The 17760-nt window shown below is 45.4% G+C and overlaps 1 protein-coding gene across 2 annotated transcripts in view; it reads left to right on the top strand.

The window, feature by feature from the left end:
- The window catches only part of PSD (pleckstrin and Sec7 domain containing), a 216582-nt gene that overhangs the window by 79985 nt on the left and 118837 nt on the right, over nucleotides 1-17760 (top strand). For both annotated transcript variants that reach the window (XM_066598753.1, XM_066598754.1), the window contains exon 6: nucleotides 843-932. In XM_066598753.1, the coding sequence (XP_066454850.1) occupies nucleotides 843-932 (90 nt within the window). The remainder of the gene's footprint in view (nucleotides 1-842; nucleotides 933-17760) is intronic.

Raw genomic sequence — 17760 nt, 5'->3', positions numbered from 1 at the left:
ACAGCGTGTAGAAACGTTACACTGTAAAAAATAGAACATACCTGACCGGAATCCACGCTTGCTATTATACGCTGGATAAAAAGATAGTTCTAGATCTATCTTTCGACCGATACACGGCACGAGATGAAAAAAAGGGAGGGGGAGGCAGTTTAGCAGCGTCCAACACGGGGAAAAACTTACAGGTGCCTCTATTTAGGCATTTGAAGGTATTCCAAGCGAGGATTTTTCAGGGTGCAACGTATTTTTTTGCTAAAAATGAATGAACGAGAAAACCCCAATTAAGCTCAGGACTTGATTCATGCGCATTTACAGTGCTGACGTAAAGATGCATACACTTGTGTGAAGGAGCCGTAAGGCTGAGATATTGGGGTTATGGAAAGAGATGTATGTATGGACAGAATTAATTCACAGGGTAAAATGCTGCTGACAGACATAATGCATAGCAAAAGAAAGACAATTGTGTTTACAACATGAATGAACAGGAAGAAATACTGATTTTACTGCATATCAACGGAATTAACTGAAACATTTTATAATCCGGATACCAACTAGACAAGCAGCTGATCAGGAATTACGAGATTTCCACATGAAGATTATTGCTATTATCTAACTAACATTCCAGCTATAATGCTTATACATACATTTTTACACTGATTCCAGGCTTCTGATCCTACTACTTTCTTATAGCACAGTTATTATAATGTGTGACTAGTTATTTGGAGGGAAATTATATCAACTCAAAGAGCGGGGCTTTATTTTCTTTTGAAGGCCAATGATTTCTTCTGTTCTCTTCCTATTAATATACAGTATCTCTCACATGCAAACAATCTTATTTGTTTCAGAACATTGGCAAAAGGATGTCTTGCTCAGAATTCATTGGAAACTTGGAAGGATTAAATGGAGGGAAAGACTTTCCAAGGGAACTTCTCAAGGTAAAATTATGAACATTAGCGGTACATTTAATGCATACTTAACTTTTCATATGACTTTTCAGAACAAGCTGCTGTGTTGTAAATGAGGAATACCACTCAGGCCATGATATGACTTGTATCCTGAATTGCCTCGCCACCCCCACCCCCTCCTTTTCCCCCTCTGCAGGCTGTATAACTGATTCTCAGTTCTTTCAGAACTGGTGGGGGGAGCTTGCTGTCATGCTATTTTGTATAGCCTGTGCACAGAGAACTGCAGAACTGCAGATGCTGCTCTCTGTCTGTAACACACACAGAGACATATCATCCTGTAGGACAGTGTACAGCAAGACTGAGCAGTGAAGAATTTAATAAATAGTAGTAAATAACTCAGCATAACACATATGTATGTCTCTTTTCCCCTCCTCCCACTCCCCTCTCCTTGCATATAAAATTAACCCCTTAAGGACCAAACACCGTAAATTTACGGTGCTTGGTCCTGGGTTTTAATTTCGGACGATAATAGAAATATAACACAAGACTAAGCTCCTGCAGGTCAGGTTTTCGGCTGATAGTCACAGCTGAGGACCCAGAAGGCAAAGACAGAAGTAATTTCTGACTGACTGAGTGCTATATAGTGAAGAGAGAAAGTGGAAGTGTTACTTCCGCTATTCTACCCGGTGATCACGTGATGATTTCTTATGGGCATAGCGCTGGAATGGGGGACCTGGTAAGTATAAAAAGCAGCTCTTTGGACTCCTATTTGAGCACCATAATGCAATTTAAGGGGCTCAAAAGTGCTGACAGATTCTCTTTAAAACAACATTGTTACATCCGTGCAGGCTGTGGGAACAACGACCTACGCAAATGCAACCCCAAATAGAAGGCTGCATGGGAAGAAGGAAAGACGGATGTGCATATATGCTGGACACCCACAACATAAACCGGATGTGCATACAAACAACCAAAAGACAACAAACGCCAAAATTCTTACTAATAGTACAAACACATATAAGCAGATGGAATTGCTAATAAGTACGGATGAGGTATTGGTCTGTATTTTGGGCAAAGTACGTAAGCTCACAAGTCCACATCAAGGGTCCTCATTGTCTTGTGAGTCCCTACACTAACAAGACAACTAAACCCCCCAAAAGGGAACCCTGCCTACAAGCGGGGCAATCGTGCCAATAGAGATGGCTCCACGCTGGAACCTAGGGGCCCAGCTCGCCCTAGATTGTAACAGGCGGGAACACTAGACAAGGGAAATAGAACATACAGCACACTGAACAGCCCTCTTCACACCAAGTGTAGTCTGCAACATAAAAGGACCAGCACGCTGAACCCTTGTTCACACCGAGTGCAGTCCACGCCTTCGGCCATACACTGAACAAGCCTCTTGTTCACACTGACTGCAGTACACATGTTCGACCATACACTGAACAAGTTCCTTGTTCACACCAAGTGCAGTCCACGTGTTCGACCATACTCTAAGCAAGTCCCTTGTTCACACCAAGTACAGTACACATGTTCAAATATACACTGAACAGGTCCCTTGTATGTGCCGAGTGCAGTCACCGCCTTCGGACATACACTGGACAGGTCCCTTTGTCACGCCAAGTGCAGTCACCGCCTTCAGCCATACACTGAACTTGTCCCTTGTTCACACCGAGTGCAGTCCACGTATTCGACCATACACTGAACAGGTCCCTTGTACGCGCTGAGTGCAGTCCATGCCTTTGACCACACACTGAACAAGTCCCTTGTTCACACCAAGTGCAGTCCACATGTTCGACCATACACTGAACAAATCCCTTGTTCACACCAAGTGCAGTCCACATGTTCGACCATACACTGAACAAGTCCCTTGTTCACACCAAGTGCAGTCCACATGTTCGACCATACACTGAATGGGTCCCTTGTACGCGCCGAGTGCAGTCCATGCCTTTGACCACACACTGAACAAGTCCCTTGTTCACACCAAGTGCAGTCCACATGTTCGAACATACACTGAACGGGACCCTTGTACGCGCCGAATGCCGTCCACGCATTCGGCCATACACCAAACAAGTTCTTTGCAAAGATGACACAGGAGCTATTTTAAGTGTCCAAACACCAAGAGGAAAGAACGTCAGACACCAAACTGACGTAAAAGGAACAGTGTCAGATATCACTCTCTTGACTATGGGGGTCAGAAACGCTATCTTTTCTCCTTAGGGAGAGCAACTATACTATAAACTAAGTAAGGAGACTCAAATGGCCATGCATGCTCCTCTGTGTAATATGCAAATAAGGAAGATGGAAAAAATCCGCCACAGGTGGCACTGTGGAGAATTTTTTCCATCTCCCTTATTCTCTTGACTATGTACTGGACATCCGATTTCTGGAAGCCACACTTGATAAAAGGGAAGCAATAAGGGGGCCAACATAACATGCAGACAGGGAGATCAGGTGTCCAGACCATCTTCAGACAAGGTGGGGAAAGCAACTCAAAACAGCAGCATGCATAACACCAAGTATTGAGAGGGAATGAGGTAAAGAATAAAATGACCAGCACCCTCTAGTAAGGGGGGCTGGTATTTATATGCACAAGACTGATGGTGATTGGCTGACTGGAGTACTCTATACCATCAGACAGCTAAATCAACCACACCTGCAGCAGTGTGCTCCTGAAAACCCATAGAACTACAGATACCATGCTCGGATGCTGGAGCAATAACGTGCAAGCTGGGACACTCATTGCCGCTGCAGTTCCAATAGAGCTCAAAGATTGATGACATGTGTAAGGCTGAAATAACGTATTATTTTCTTTTCTTATGTGTACCTTATTAATAAAATACTACATTATTTCATTCTTAAATTAACTCATTAATCTTTGAGCTTCATTGTGTCAGCAGCACCAGTGACTGCCGCATCGTCTATACTGTTCTCGCTTTACAATGGAAAAAAATAGGTTTTTAGCATATGCTCATCCTTATAAGTATATAAACCAACAGTTAACAGATCTGTATCTTGAATACTAATATGCTTTTTGAGTTCTTTATTTTGTTTTTGGCCTAAACTTTTACACTTGGCCTTCATAATGACTTTTGGTTGCACGCCTATTATGGTAAAATCATTGATTACTGTCCATTTTACAAGGTTTCCATTAGTTTTAGTAACGTAGTTGACTTTTCTGCACTCCATATAAAGCAGAAAGAAACAGAACTTGTAAAATGGACACCAAAGAGGTGTCTGATACACAATAGAAGTGACTGGTTCCTTTTGTTTGTGTCCGGGGATTCCGTCACAGAGTTGTTTTCAGCCGCTGTCATGGAACCCCCTGTGCGGAGTCATATAGCCTGTACAAAAACGCTATGTGAACAGACCCTCTGATGTATATATGCTTGGAAAAAATAGTTGGTGCTGATTAATTATGTCCTGGTGATTTAAAAAAAAAGATGAATGATGCACAGATGCTCTCACTCAAAATTTGGTATTTTTCATCTAAAAGCAATAGCTATTTGGAAAGTCAAACACTGATCAGACTTGCTTGCGTTGGAGTTCCCAGCTGCTGGAGCAGTGACTCATTCTACAGTTCTCACCAAATTCCATCTCTCTATTTTGTGCATAATTGGCTACTTTTACTTTTCTGAAAGCCTTACTTCCATATGTATTAAGATCTTTTTTTTTTAAATTGTGATAATAATTATTGGTGCTTGAAGATAGTGAGCTACTAGACAACTAAATATCTTCTGATAAAAATAAACATGTAGATGCAAATTTGGATGGTGTTGCTAGCTGCGCAGACTGAGTAAGGTTTATGCCTCTACTGTTAGAGGAAAGGTGTGATCAGAAAATGACTTATTGTTTAAATCAAGTTTTTATGTTAAATTTACTTTATAGAAACAAAAAATTGGTAATTTTTAAAATAACATTTTCCGACTCACTGTTTAAAGGAAAAATCGTGCCCATGCTCTTTAGGTGGCTATTCCATTCAACTTTCCCATACACATTGGGAGAAAATATTAAACTAATTGTGCCAAAGTCCTGGTGTTACAAAGGTTGCACATTTTTGCATAACTCATGCATTCACAAAAATGTACAACTTTTTGACCTTTTTGCACCATGCTTGACACATTTTCTACAACAGGGTATGGCTTCCCATTGCCTATACGATTTATTGCAATGGTGGAAGAAAATGATAGTGTACTTTTGTGTTAGCACATACATGATGTAGAGTTCACATTCTGGCTCATTAGACTGGACATTGGACTTATTAGGGCGTTGTTCACACAAGTGCTGTTTTAGCACGTGAAAAGATTGCAGCTATACTGCACTAAAGATCGCGTAAACGGGTGAATTCCAGCTACTATAATTAGCCCGTTCAGACAATCGGAGGTGCGTGTTGTCCAACTCCCATAGGAGTCTATGGAAAGAATGCACCAAATATAGGTCAGGTCCTATCTTTTCTTGCACCACAGATCTTAGATGTGAGCTTTGCAGTTGTATGACCTATGTTTGATTGGTGCGAGTATTTAGCACGTCTAAAATTCGTTCATGTGAATGCTTCTATAGGAAACCATTGGTTCTTACAGAAGCGCTCTTTTCATGTGCCTTTAATGCGCTAAAACAGCGCTCGTGTGAACAAGGCTTAAGAGGCATATGCTCTGGACTTCAGGGAGCAATTTACTTAGACCGGCGTGTAAAGCTCATGTCTAAGGCCTCATGTCCACGGGCAGGTCAGATTCCGCGGGCTGGAACCTGCAGTGGAAACCAACCCTGCCCGCGGCAAGAGGACAGTGCTTACCTGTCAGGATCCTCCTGTGTGACTTTGGATTCCCTCCATCTTCTCCACTACGGATGTGGGCAGGCATACCGGCCGCGGCACATGCACAATGTTTTGTGTTTTGTTTTTTTTAAAGATCTCCTGCTTTTCTGCGGGATCCCTGGCACATCCACGGTGCCAGCTACGGACGTGCCACGAATTGGACAACTTCCATTGACTTCAATGGAAGCCGCCCATGCGGGACCCGCAGAAAAATTGAGCATGCTGCGATTTTTTTTCCCATGCAGGTGATCCGCAAATCGGGAAAAAAGACATCTGCAGGTATTTGATCATCTGCGGATGCCCAATGATTATCTATGAGCTGACTGAACTGCGGATCGTTCGAGTGACGCACGGATTCTGCAATTCAATTATGCCCGTGGATATAAAGCCTGAGTGTGCTTTTACATGAGTCGACTGTGCAAAGCAACCCTTTGGGCCTTGAGAAACAAAGATGGCCCTAACAGCTTCCCTGACTACCTGATGCGCACAGTGCATACGTATGCATCATTAGTCAATAAAACTCATTAATATCAATAGGTTCATTCTCACTTCTTTCTTTCTTGCGCCCGCTGATTTCGCAGATGCAAACAATAGGACCTGCTGTATTTTGTGCGTGTTTGCACACCAAAGAGCTCCATAAAGGTCTATGGGAGGTGAGCAAAGACACAAATCTGCACACACAGATATGCGCTAAACGCTGTGCATACCAGGGATCACTGACACCCTGTTAGGTTAATTAGTCATTTAAATCAGGGCGGTGGGATTCTACGACCCCTGTGCAAATATTCTCAGTATTTGTGCAGGCACAAGCATAAAATACACTCGTCTACTGTGCAATGAAAGATACAATGCGATTTTAACAGTAGAACGTCCCATTGACTTTCGCAATAAAAAACATGCGCAATGCAATGTGAGATTATTCTAAAAAAAACATTGCTAATACTCAAAAATCGTGGAACAAAGGTGTGGTTTTGCCACGATTTTCTTGCAGCAAACTAGCCTACATGGTTAATGGAGCTACTTTAACCAAAACAATGGGTTGAATCCAAACAGGCAACGTCTACCTGGACCTTGGATGTTCTCTCCGTTTTCATGTGGTTCGTACCAGGTTTCCATTTTTCAGAGATATTTCTTCATATGCTTCCAGTGCCACTAAATATTCAGTCACCTACATAACTGTCCCAGGTCTAATGTCACCTACACAATGTCCCTGGTATAATGTCACCTACACAACTGTCTATGGTCTAATGTCACCTACACAATGTCCCTGGTATAATGTCACCTACACAACTGTCTTTGGTCTAATGTCACCTACACAACTGTCCATGGTCTAATGTCACCTACACAACTGTCCCTGGTATAATGTCACCTACACAACTGTCTGGTCTAATGTCACCTACACAACTGTCCATGGTCTAATGTCACCTACACAACTGTTCCTGGTTTAATGTCATCTACACAACTGTCCCTGGTATAATGTCACCTACACAACTGTCCCTGGTATAATGTTACCTACACAACTGCCCCTGGTATAATGTCACCTACACAACTGTCCATGGTCTAATGCCACCTACACAACTATTCCTGGTTTAATGTCATCTACACAAATGTCTCTGGTATAATGCCACCTACACAACTCTTCCTGGTATAATGTTACCAACACAACTGTCCTTGGTATAATGCCACCTACACAACTGTCCCTGGTATAATGTCGCCTACATAATTGTCCCTGGTATAATGTCACCTACACAACTGTTCCTGGTATAATATTTGAGCAAGTCCCAATAAGGAACATTAGATTCTGAACACATTCATTCTCTGTGCTGCATAAACTATAAATAGAGTATAGAAACTAATTATATGTGTAATGTATTCACTATTGACCAGCGGTTCTAGCCTCACGAGATCAGGCATGTTGCTTGGAGTGTGGCACGATACTTGTAGGTGCTAGTTTGGTGCATAGCTGAATGCATACATAAATAAGGGAATGTTTTTCGTGAGCTCTCAGTGAGAATCTGTTTTGTCCCTGTAGACTCACTTATTACACAGTCATCCAAATATGAAATGCTCATTTCTTTCTGGTTTAATCATCTGAAGAATTATCTTCAACGTGTAAACAAATATTTTCTGCAGCTTTCAGACACAACAATTAAAGCTTTGAAAGGACCTTCCTAGGGAAAAGCTTCTACTAGTAAACTGCCATAAAATGGTATATAGCCTACAAGCAAAAAAAACGCAAAATGCAGAAAGGACATGCCACAATTTTTTTTCTCGCAACATCGCATGACTGAAAACATCGCATATGTGAAGCAAGCGATTAAAAATCATTGAATTCATAATTCTGCGTTTTCACTCACTTTCACATCGCACGATTTTCTCGCCAGTGTGATGCAGGGTTCCTGCACACTGGCGAGAGCGATATCGGGCCGTGATTTAAATGGATGTTAAGCCAAATTAGGTGCCAGTATTTGCAGGTTTGTGCAGTATTTTGCGCATAACCACGCGTCCATATGTGTGCATTTGCATACCCCAATAGACTCCTCTCGGGATTTATGCGCACAAAATAGAGCATGTAGCGTTTTTTTTCGCATGAGTGAGAAGGAACTCATTGAAAACTATGGGTTTTATTCTCTGTGTATTGCATATGCAAATGCACACGCAAAGACTCCAGTGTGAATAAGCCCTAATATGCAATGCAAAAACACCCGTGTGAAGCCAGCCTTAGGCTAGGTGCAAACTAGCCATTATTACGAGTTGCGTCCAGAGACTTGGGTGCAACTCTCATCAGACAGCACACAGTCTTGTGTCCAATATACACAGACTCATCACTTTCTCGTCCATAAAATGAACAGGTAGAGGACCTGCAAATTTTTTCATGTGGACTATTAGGGCGAGCACCCACTGGCGTTTTTTAACCTGCGTTTTGCGTTTTGCGTTTTTCCTGCACAGGCATAGAGATAACATGTGTTCCTGTCCACTGGCGTTTTTTTGGCGTTGCGTTTGCGTTTTTAACATAGGAACTGTCAGTTGAATATGTGTCCCTATTTTTCTCCTAATGCACCCATGAATGTCAATGGAAATTAACGGAAAAGCCGCGAAAACGCCGCGAAAAACGCGCGAAAAAATCGCGGGAAACGCGGCGAAAACGCTGCGTTTTTTTCCCGCGGAAAACGCAAACGCCAGTGGGTGCTCGCCCTTAGTGTGAAAAACATCCATGAGTATAGCCCCATAGGCTATAACACCGTGCCAGTAATCAATTTCTTTTTGGGTAAACATTTAAGTTGTGAGATGGTTACGGTAGCCACAGCGATTGTGCAATCAAAAGTTTTTATTGAGACTTAACTTTAAAAATTTGTGTAGCGGGGATGTTCAATTCTGTATTTGCATTAGTTTTGCAGTTCTTCTAGGAGGATTTTCCTGACATTTTCTTCGTTGGCAATAAAGAGCTTACAGAACATCAAAGGGATCTGATTGTTGGAAGGTATCAGTCAGGAGAAGGGGAACAAAACATCTCCAAGGCGTTATATATACCATGGGACACAGTGAAGATGATCAATCAAATGTAACCCAAGAAGTGGGTTACATTTTGCACAACAGTGACATTACAAAGAACTGGGCGTCCCTCAAAAATTAATGAAAAGACTAGAAGAAAAATTAATTTGTCAGGCGGCTAAGAGGCCCACAACAACAGTAAGGGAGCTGCAGGAGTTTCTGGAAAGTGCTGATTGTGTAGTGCATTTGACAACCATCTCCCGAATTCTTCATATGTCTGGGCTGTGGGTAAGGGTGGCAAAACAGAAGACTTTTCCAACAAAAAAAACCCATCCAAGCCTGGCTATGTTTTGCCAAAACATACATGAAGTCTGCCAGACGCCTGTGGGGGAACGTGTTATGTCTGATGAGACCAAGGTTGCACTTTTTGGCATTAATTACAAAAGACATGTTTGGCACAAAGCCAACACTGCGCATCGCCAGAAGACACCCATACCCCCAGTGAAGATGGTGGAGGCAGCTTTATGCTTTAGGACTGCTTTTCTGCTGCTGGAACTGGAGCTTTAGTCAAGGGGACGGAATTATAAAAAGTCTCAAATATTAGCCCATTTTGTCACCAAACCTTCAGGCCTTGGATAAAAAGCTGAAGATGAAGAGCAATGTCACCTTTCAGCACAACGACCCAAAGCATACCGCCAAATCAACAAGAGAATGACTCCACCAGAAGATCAAAAATTTGGACTGGCCCAGCCAGAGCCCAGACCTGAATGCCATTGAAGATCTGTGGGTGACCTGAAGAGGGCGCTACACACGCAATCTGGCAGATTTGAAGCACTTTTACAAGAAACAGTGGGCAAAGATTGCCAAGTCAAGATGTGCCATGCTGGTAGACACAAAAACACTGAATGCTGTCATAAAGTCAGAGTACATCAGCAAAGTATTAGTTTTAGGGCTCACACCCACTGGCGATCCGACTTTCCTACGATGCGATTTTTAATGGTTTCATTCTCATTAGTGATGTTTTCACTCTAACTTCGTATCGCCAAGAAGAATATGCGATATCGCCCATTGTTTTCAATGGGGCCGGCAGCAGCAGCGCTGGCCTCATTGCAATCAATAGAAGATCGTGAAGCAGGCCAGGAATTCCCCCCAAGAGGGAAGAGAGAGGGGGAGGGGACGGAGCTACAGGGGATCTGTGACATATCTCCCCATATTTGAAGAGATAGGGGACAGGGCTAGTCAGTTTCCTCAAGAGGGGGCGTGACTAGAGGCGTTACTATAGTAATCTCTCTCTAGCCAAGTGAGGGGGCAGGGCTAGCACCCCCTCACTTGGTTAGAGAGAGACCACTATAATAACCCCTCTAGCCACGCCCCCTATCTCTCCAAATATGACTTTTTATATCTAGTGTACATTTAAAGCTTCAAAGATCAAAAGACTTGACCTTTCAGATTCTTAGAAAATATGATTAGATTTTCTCAGAGTCAAAGCGGGACAGAGGGGTGTGGTCAGAGGTGGGGCTTATCACAACATATGATTTTATCTCTTTCATTATAAAAGTACAGAGCCGGTTAAAAAAAAAGACAGGGAGCAAATTCCGCAGTATTTTTGCATCCAAAAAACTGTCAAAATCTGTACCCTTTGTGTGGATTTTGACTGGAAATCAACTGCGTATTCACAGCTGATTTCATACTATGTGGTGCTGCCCCTCACTTCCTCCAAAGGCTTCCCACTGTCAGCACTCCCTGGCTTCTGGTTTTCAGTGGCCTGTAGTGGCCTCATCTGACCAGCGGTGCCGCACCTGACCAAGCCTCTGGGAACCGGAAGCAGGGGAGTGTTGACAGCGGCTAGCCCTACAAGGTGGTGCGGGGGAGTGCTGCTTCATGTCCGCAGCTGATTTCTAATTAAAATCTGCATCAATTGTACAGATTGTTTTTTTAGAATTTGAGTTTAAACGTGTAAACATATGCTACATCAGCTTAAGGTAGGCTGCCACATGCAGAGTTGCCTCACTAGTAATAGTGTCCTCTATAGGAGCCGCAGCAATAATAGCGACCCCCACAGTAACCCCAGTAGTATTATCGCTCCCCTATACCAGCCCCAGCAATAATAGTGACCCCCACAGTAACCCCAGTAGTATTATGGCTCCCCTATGCCAGCCCCAGCAATAATAGTGACGCAAACAGAAGCCAAAGCAATACTAGTGACCCCCACAGAAGCCCCAGCAATAATAGTGACCCCCCACAGATGTCCAAGCAATAATAGTGACCCCCACTGAAGCCCCAGCAATATTATGGCTCCCCTATGCCAGCCCCAGCAATAATAGTGATGCAAACAGAAGCCAAAGCAATACTAGTGACCCCCACAGAAGCCCCAGCAATAATAGTGACCCCCCACAGATGTCCAAGCAATAATAGTGACCCCCACTGAAGCCCCAGCAATATTGGTGACTCCCACAGAAGCCTCAGCAATAGAAGTGACCCCACAGAAACCCCAGTAATAGTAGTGACCCCCACAAAAACCACAACAATAATAGTGACCCCCACAGAAGTCCAAGCAATGGTAGTGACCCTCACAGAAGTCCAAGCAATAGTAGGGATCCTCACAGAAGCCCCAGCAATAGTAGTGACCCCCACAGAAGCCCCAGCAATAATAGTGACCCCACAGAAGCCCAAGCAATAGAAGAAACCCCCACAGAAGCCTCAGCAATAGTAACGATCCATTTAGAAGCCCAAGCAATAGTAGTTACCCCCACAGAAACCCAAGCAATACTAGTGACCCCTAACAGAAGCCCCAGCAATAATAGTGACACCCACAGAAGCCACAACAATCGTAGTGACCCCCACAGAAGCCCCAGCAATAATAGTAACACCCACAGAATCTCTAGAAATAATAGTGACCTCCACAGTGACGCCAGTAGTATTATCACTCCCCTATACTAGCCTCAGCAATAATAGTGACCCACACAGAAGCCCAAGCAATAGTAGAAACCCCCACAGAGGCCTCAGTAATAGTAGTTATTCCTGCAGAAGCCCAAGCAATAATAGTGACTCCCACAGTGACCCCAGTAGTATTGTCGCTTCCCTATAACAGCCCCAGCAATAAAAGTGCCCCCCACAGAAGCCCCCAACAATAATAGTCACCCCCAAAGAAGCCCCAGCAATAGTAGTGACCCCCACAGAAGCCCCAGCAATAGTAGTGACCTCCACAGAAGCCCCAGCAATAGTAGTGACCCCCCTAAAAGCCCCAGCAATAATCGTGACCCTTGACATGGACCACAGTAGTATTATCTCTCCCCTATACAGGCCCCAGCAATAATAGTGACCCCCACAGAAGCCCAAGCAATAGTAGAAACCCCCACAGAAGCCTCAGCTATAGTAGTGACCCTCGCAGAAGCCCAAGCAATAGCAGTGACCCCCACAGACGCCAAAGCAAATTAGTAGTGACCACCATAAGCCCCAGCAATACCAGTGACCCCCTCAGAAGCCCCAGCAATAGTAGTGACCTCACAGAAGCCCCAGCAATAGTAGTGACCCCTATAGAAGCCTCAGCAATAATAGTGACACCTACAGAAGCCCCATCAATAGTAGTAACCCCCACAGAAGCCCCAGAAATAATAGTGACCCCAGTAGTATTATCACTTCCCTATACTAGCCCCAGCAATAATAGTGACCCCCACAGAGGCCCCCAACAATAATAGTGACCCCCACAGAAGCCCCAGCAATAGTAGTGGCGTCCACAGAAGCCCCAGCAATAATAGTAACACCCACAGAAGCTCTAGAACTAATAGTGACCCCCACAGTGACGCCAGTAGTATTATTACTCCCCTATACTAGCCTCAGCAATAATAGTAACCCCCACAGAAGCCCAAGCAATAGTAGAAACCCCCACAGAAGCCTCAGTAATAGTAGTGATTCCTGCAGCAGCCCCAGCAAAAGTAGAAACCCCCACAGAGGCCTCAGCAATAGTAGTGACACCCACAGAAGCCCAAGCAATAGTAGAAACCCCCACAGAGGCCTCAGTAATAGTAATTATTCCTGCAGAAGCCCAAGCAATAATAGTGACCCCCACAGTGACCCCAGTAGTACTGTCGCTTCCCTATAAAAGCCCCAGCGATAAAGTGCCCCCCACAGAAGCCCCCAACAATAATAGTGACCCCCACAGAAGCCCCAGAAATAGTAGTGACCTCCACAGAAGCCCCAGCAATAGTAGTGACCCCCCCTAAAAGCCCCAGCAATAATAGTGACCCTTGACATGGACCACAGTAGTATTATCGCTCCCCTATACAGGCCGCAGCAATAATAGTGACCCCCACATAAGCCCAAGCATTAGTAGAAACCCCCACAGAAGCCTCAGCAATAGTAGTGACTCTCGCAGAAGCCCAAGCAATAGCAGTGACCCCCAGAGATGCCAAAACAAATTAGTAGTGACCCCCAGAAGCCCCAGCAATAGTAGCGACCCAACAGAAGCCCCAGCAATAGTAGTGACCTCACAGAAGCCCCAGCAATAGTAGTGACCCCCATAAAAGCCCCAGCAATAATAGTGACACCCACAGAAGCCCCAGCAAAAGTAGTAACCCCCACAGAAGCCCCAGAAATAATAGTGACCCCCACAGTGACCCCAGTAGTATTATCACTTCCCTATACTAGCCCCAGCAATAATACTGACCCACACAGAAGCCCAAGCAATAATAATGACCCCCACAGAGGACCCCAACAATAGTAGTGACACCCACAGAAGCCCAAGCAATAGTAGAAACCCCCACAGAGGCCTCAGTAATAGTAGTTATTCCTGCAGAAGCCCAAGCAATAATAGTGACCCCCACAGTGACCCCAGTAGTATTGTCGCTTCCCTATAAAAGCCCCAGTGATAAAGTGCCCCCCACAGAAGCCCCCAACAATAATAGTGACCCCCACAGAAGTCCCAGCAATAGTAGTGACCCCCACAGAAGCCCCAGCAATAGTAGTGACCTCCACAGAAGCCACAGCAATAGTAGTGACCTCCACAGAAGCCCCAGCAATAGTAGTGACCCCCCTAAAAGCCCTAGCAATAATAGTGACCCTTGACATGGACCACAGTAGTATTATTGTTCCCCTATACAGGCCCCAGCAATAATAATGACCCCCACATAAGCCCAAGCAATAGTAGAAACCCCCACAGAAGCCTCAGCAAGAGTAGTGACTCTCGCAGAAGCCCAAGCAATAGCAGTGACCCCCACAGATGCCAAAACAAATTAGTAGTGACCCCCAGAAGCCCCAGCAATAGTAGCGACACAACAGAAGCCCCAGCAATAGTAGTGACCTCACAGAAGCCCCACCAATAGTAGTGACCCCTATAGAAGCCCCAGCAATAATAGTGACACCCACAGAAGCCCCATCAATAGTAGTAACCCCCACAGAAGCCCCAGAAATAATAGTGACTCTCACAGTGACCCAAGTAGTATTATCACTTCCCTATATTAGCCCCAGCAATAATAGTGACCCCCACAGAAGCCAAAGATATAATAGTGACCCCCACAGTGAGCCCAGTAGTATTATTGCTTCCCTATAACAGCCCCAGCAATAAAAGTGACCCCCACAGAGGCCCACAACAATTCTAGTGACCCCCCACAGAAGCCCCAGCAATAGTAGTGACCTCAATAGAAGCCCAAGCAATAGTAGTGACCCCACAGAAGCCCCAGCAATAATAGTGACCCCGACATTGACCCCAGTAATATTATCGCTCCCCTATACAGACCCCAGCAATAATAGTGACTCCGACAGAAGCCCAAGCAATAGTAGTGACCCCCACAGAAGCCTCAGCAATAGTAGTGACCCTCGCAGAAGCCCAAGCAATAGCAGTGACCCCCACAGATGCCAAAGCAAATTAGTAGTGACCTCCAAAAGCCCCAGCAATAGTAGTGACCCCCTCAGAAGCCCCAGCAATAGTAGTGACCCAACAGAAGCCCCAGCAATAGTAGTGACCCCACAGAAGCCCCAGCAATAGAAGTGACTACCATAAAAGCCCCAGGAATAATAGTGACACCCATAGAAGCTGCAGCAATAGTAGTGACCCCCACAGAAGCCCAAGCATTAGTAATGACCCCAACAGAAGCCCCAGCAATAATAGTGACACCCACAGAAGCCCCAGCAATATTAGTGACCCCCACAGAAGTCCCAGAAATAATAGTGACCCCCACAAAAGCCAAAGCTAGAGAAGCAATCTCTAGAGAAGCCCAAACAATAGTAGTGACCCCCACAGAAGCCCCAGCAATACTAGTGACCCCTATAGAAGCCCCAGCAATAATAGTGACACCCACAGAAGCCCCAGCAATAGTAGTAACCCCCGCAGAAGCCCCAGAAATAATAGTGACCCCCACAGTGACCCCAGTAGTATTATCACTTCCCTATACTAGCCCCAGCAATAATACTGACCCCCACAGAAGCCCAAGCAATAATAGTGACCCCCACAGTGACCCGAGTAGTATTATCGCTTCCCTATAACAGCCCCAGCAATAAAAGTGACCTCCACAGAGGCCCCCAACAATAGTAGTGACACCCACAGAAGCCCAAGTAATAGTAGAAACCCCCACAGAGGCCTCAGTAATAGTAGTTATTCCTGCAGAAGCCCAAGCAATAACAGTGACCCCCACAGTGACCCCAGTAGTATTGTCGCTTCCCTATAACAGCCCCAGCAATAAACGTGCCCCCCACAGAAGCCCCCAACAATAATAGTGACCCCCACAGAAGCCCCAGCAATAGTAGTGACCTCCACAGAAGCCCCAGCAATAGTAGTGACCCCCCCCCCTAAAAGCCCTAGCAATAATAGTGACCCTTGACATGGACCACAGTAGTATTATCGTTCCCCTATACAGGCCCCAGCAATAATAGTGACCCCCACATAAGCCTAAGCAATAGTAGAAACAGCCACAGAAGCCTCAGCAATAGTAGTGACTCTTGCAGAAGCCCAAGCAATAGCAGTGACCCCCACAGATGCCAAAACAAATTAGTAGTGACCCCCAGAAGCCCCAGCAATAGTAGCGACACAACAGAAGCCCCAGCAATAGTAGTGACCTCACAGAAGCCCCACCAATAGTATTGACCCCTATAGAAGCCCCAGCAATAATAGTGACACCCACAGAAGCCTCATCAATAGTAGTAACCCCCACAGAAGCCCCAGAAATAATAGTGACCCTCACAGTGACCCAAGTAGTATTATCACTTCCCTATATTAGCCCCAGCAATAATAGTGACCCCCACAGAAGCCCAAGATATAATAGTGACCCCCACAGTGAGCCCAGTAGTATTATTGCTTCCCTATAACAGCCCCAGCAACAAAAGTGACCCCCACAGAGGCCCACAACAATAGTAGTGACCCCCCACAGAAGCCCCAGCAATAGTAGTGACCTCAATAGAAGCCCAAGCAATAGTAGTGACCCCACAGAAGCCCCAGCAATAATAGTGACCCCCGGCATTGACCCCAGTAGTATTATCGCTCCCCTATACAGGCCCCAGCAATAATAGTGACTCCCACAGAAGCCCAAGCAATAGTAGTGACCCCCACAGAAGCCTCAGCAATAGTAGTGACCCTCGCAGAAGCCCAAGCAATAGCAGTGACCCCCACAGATGCCAAAGCAAATTAGTAGTGACCCCCAGAAGCCCCAGCAATAGTATTGACCCCCTCAGAAGCCCCAGCAATAGTAGTGACCCAACAGAAGCCCCAGCAATAGTAGTGACCCCACAGAAGCCCCAGCAATAGAAGTGACTACCATAAAAGCTCCAGGAATAATAGTGACACCCATAGAAGCCGCAGCAATAGTAGTGACCCCCACAGAAGCCCAAGCATTAGTAATGACCCCAACAGAAGCCCCAGCAATAATAGTGACACCTACAGAAGCCCCAGCAATATTAGTGACCCCCACAGAAGCCCAAGCAATAGTAGTGACCCCCACAGAAGCCCCAGCAATAGTAGTGACTCGCACAGAAGCCCCAGCAATAGTAGTGACCCCCCCAGTGGCCCCAGCAATAGTATAGTGACCCTTACAGAAGCCTGTGCATTAGTAGTGACCCCCACAGAAGCCCCATCAATAGTAGTAACCCCCACAGAAGCCCCAGCAATAGTAGTGACCCCCACAGAAGCCCCAGCAATAGTAACGACCCCCACAGAGGTAAAGAGACAGTAGTGACCCCCACAGAAGCCCCAGCAATAGAAGTGACACCTACAGAAGCCCCTGCAATAGTAGTGACACGCACAGAAGCCCCAGGAATAGAAGTAACCCCCACAGAGGCCCAAGCAACAATAGTGACCCCCACAGAAGCCCCAGCAATAGTAGTGACTCCCACAGAAGCCCCAGCAATAATAATGACCCCCACAGTGACCCCAGTAGTATTATCACTCCCCTATACCAGCTCCAGCAATAATATTGACCCCCACAAAAGTCGAAGCAATAGAAGCAATCCCCAGAGAAGCCCAAACAATAGTAGTGATCCCCACAGAAGCCCCAGGAATAGTAGTGACCCGCACAGAAGCCCCAGCAATAGTAGTGACCCTCACAGAAGCCCCAGCAATAGTATAGT

Source organism: Eleutherodactylus coqui, chromosome 4 (assembly GCF_035609145.1).
Source record: "Eleutherodactylus coqui strain aEleCoq1 chromosome 4, aEleCoq1.hap1, whole genome shotgun sequence".
Taxonomy (NCBI): domain Eukaryota; kingdom Metazoa; phylum Chordata; class Amphibia; order Anura; family Eleutherodactylidae; genus Eleutherodactylus; species Eleutherodactylus coqui.
This window is presented reverse-complemented; position numbering and strand designations above follow the sequence as displayed.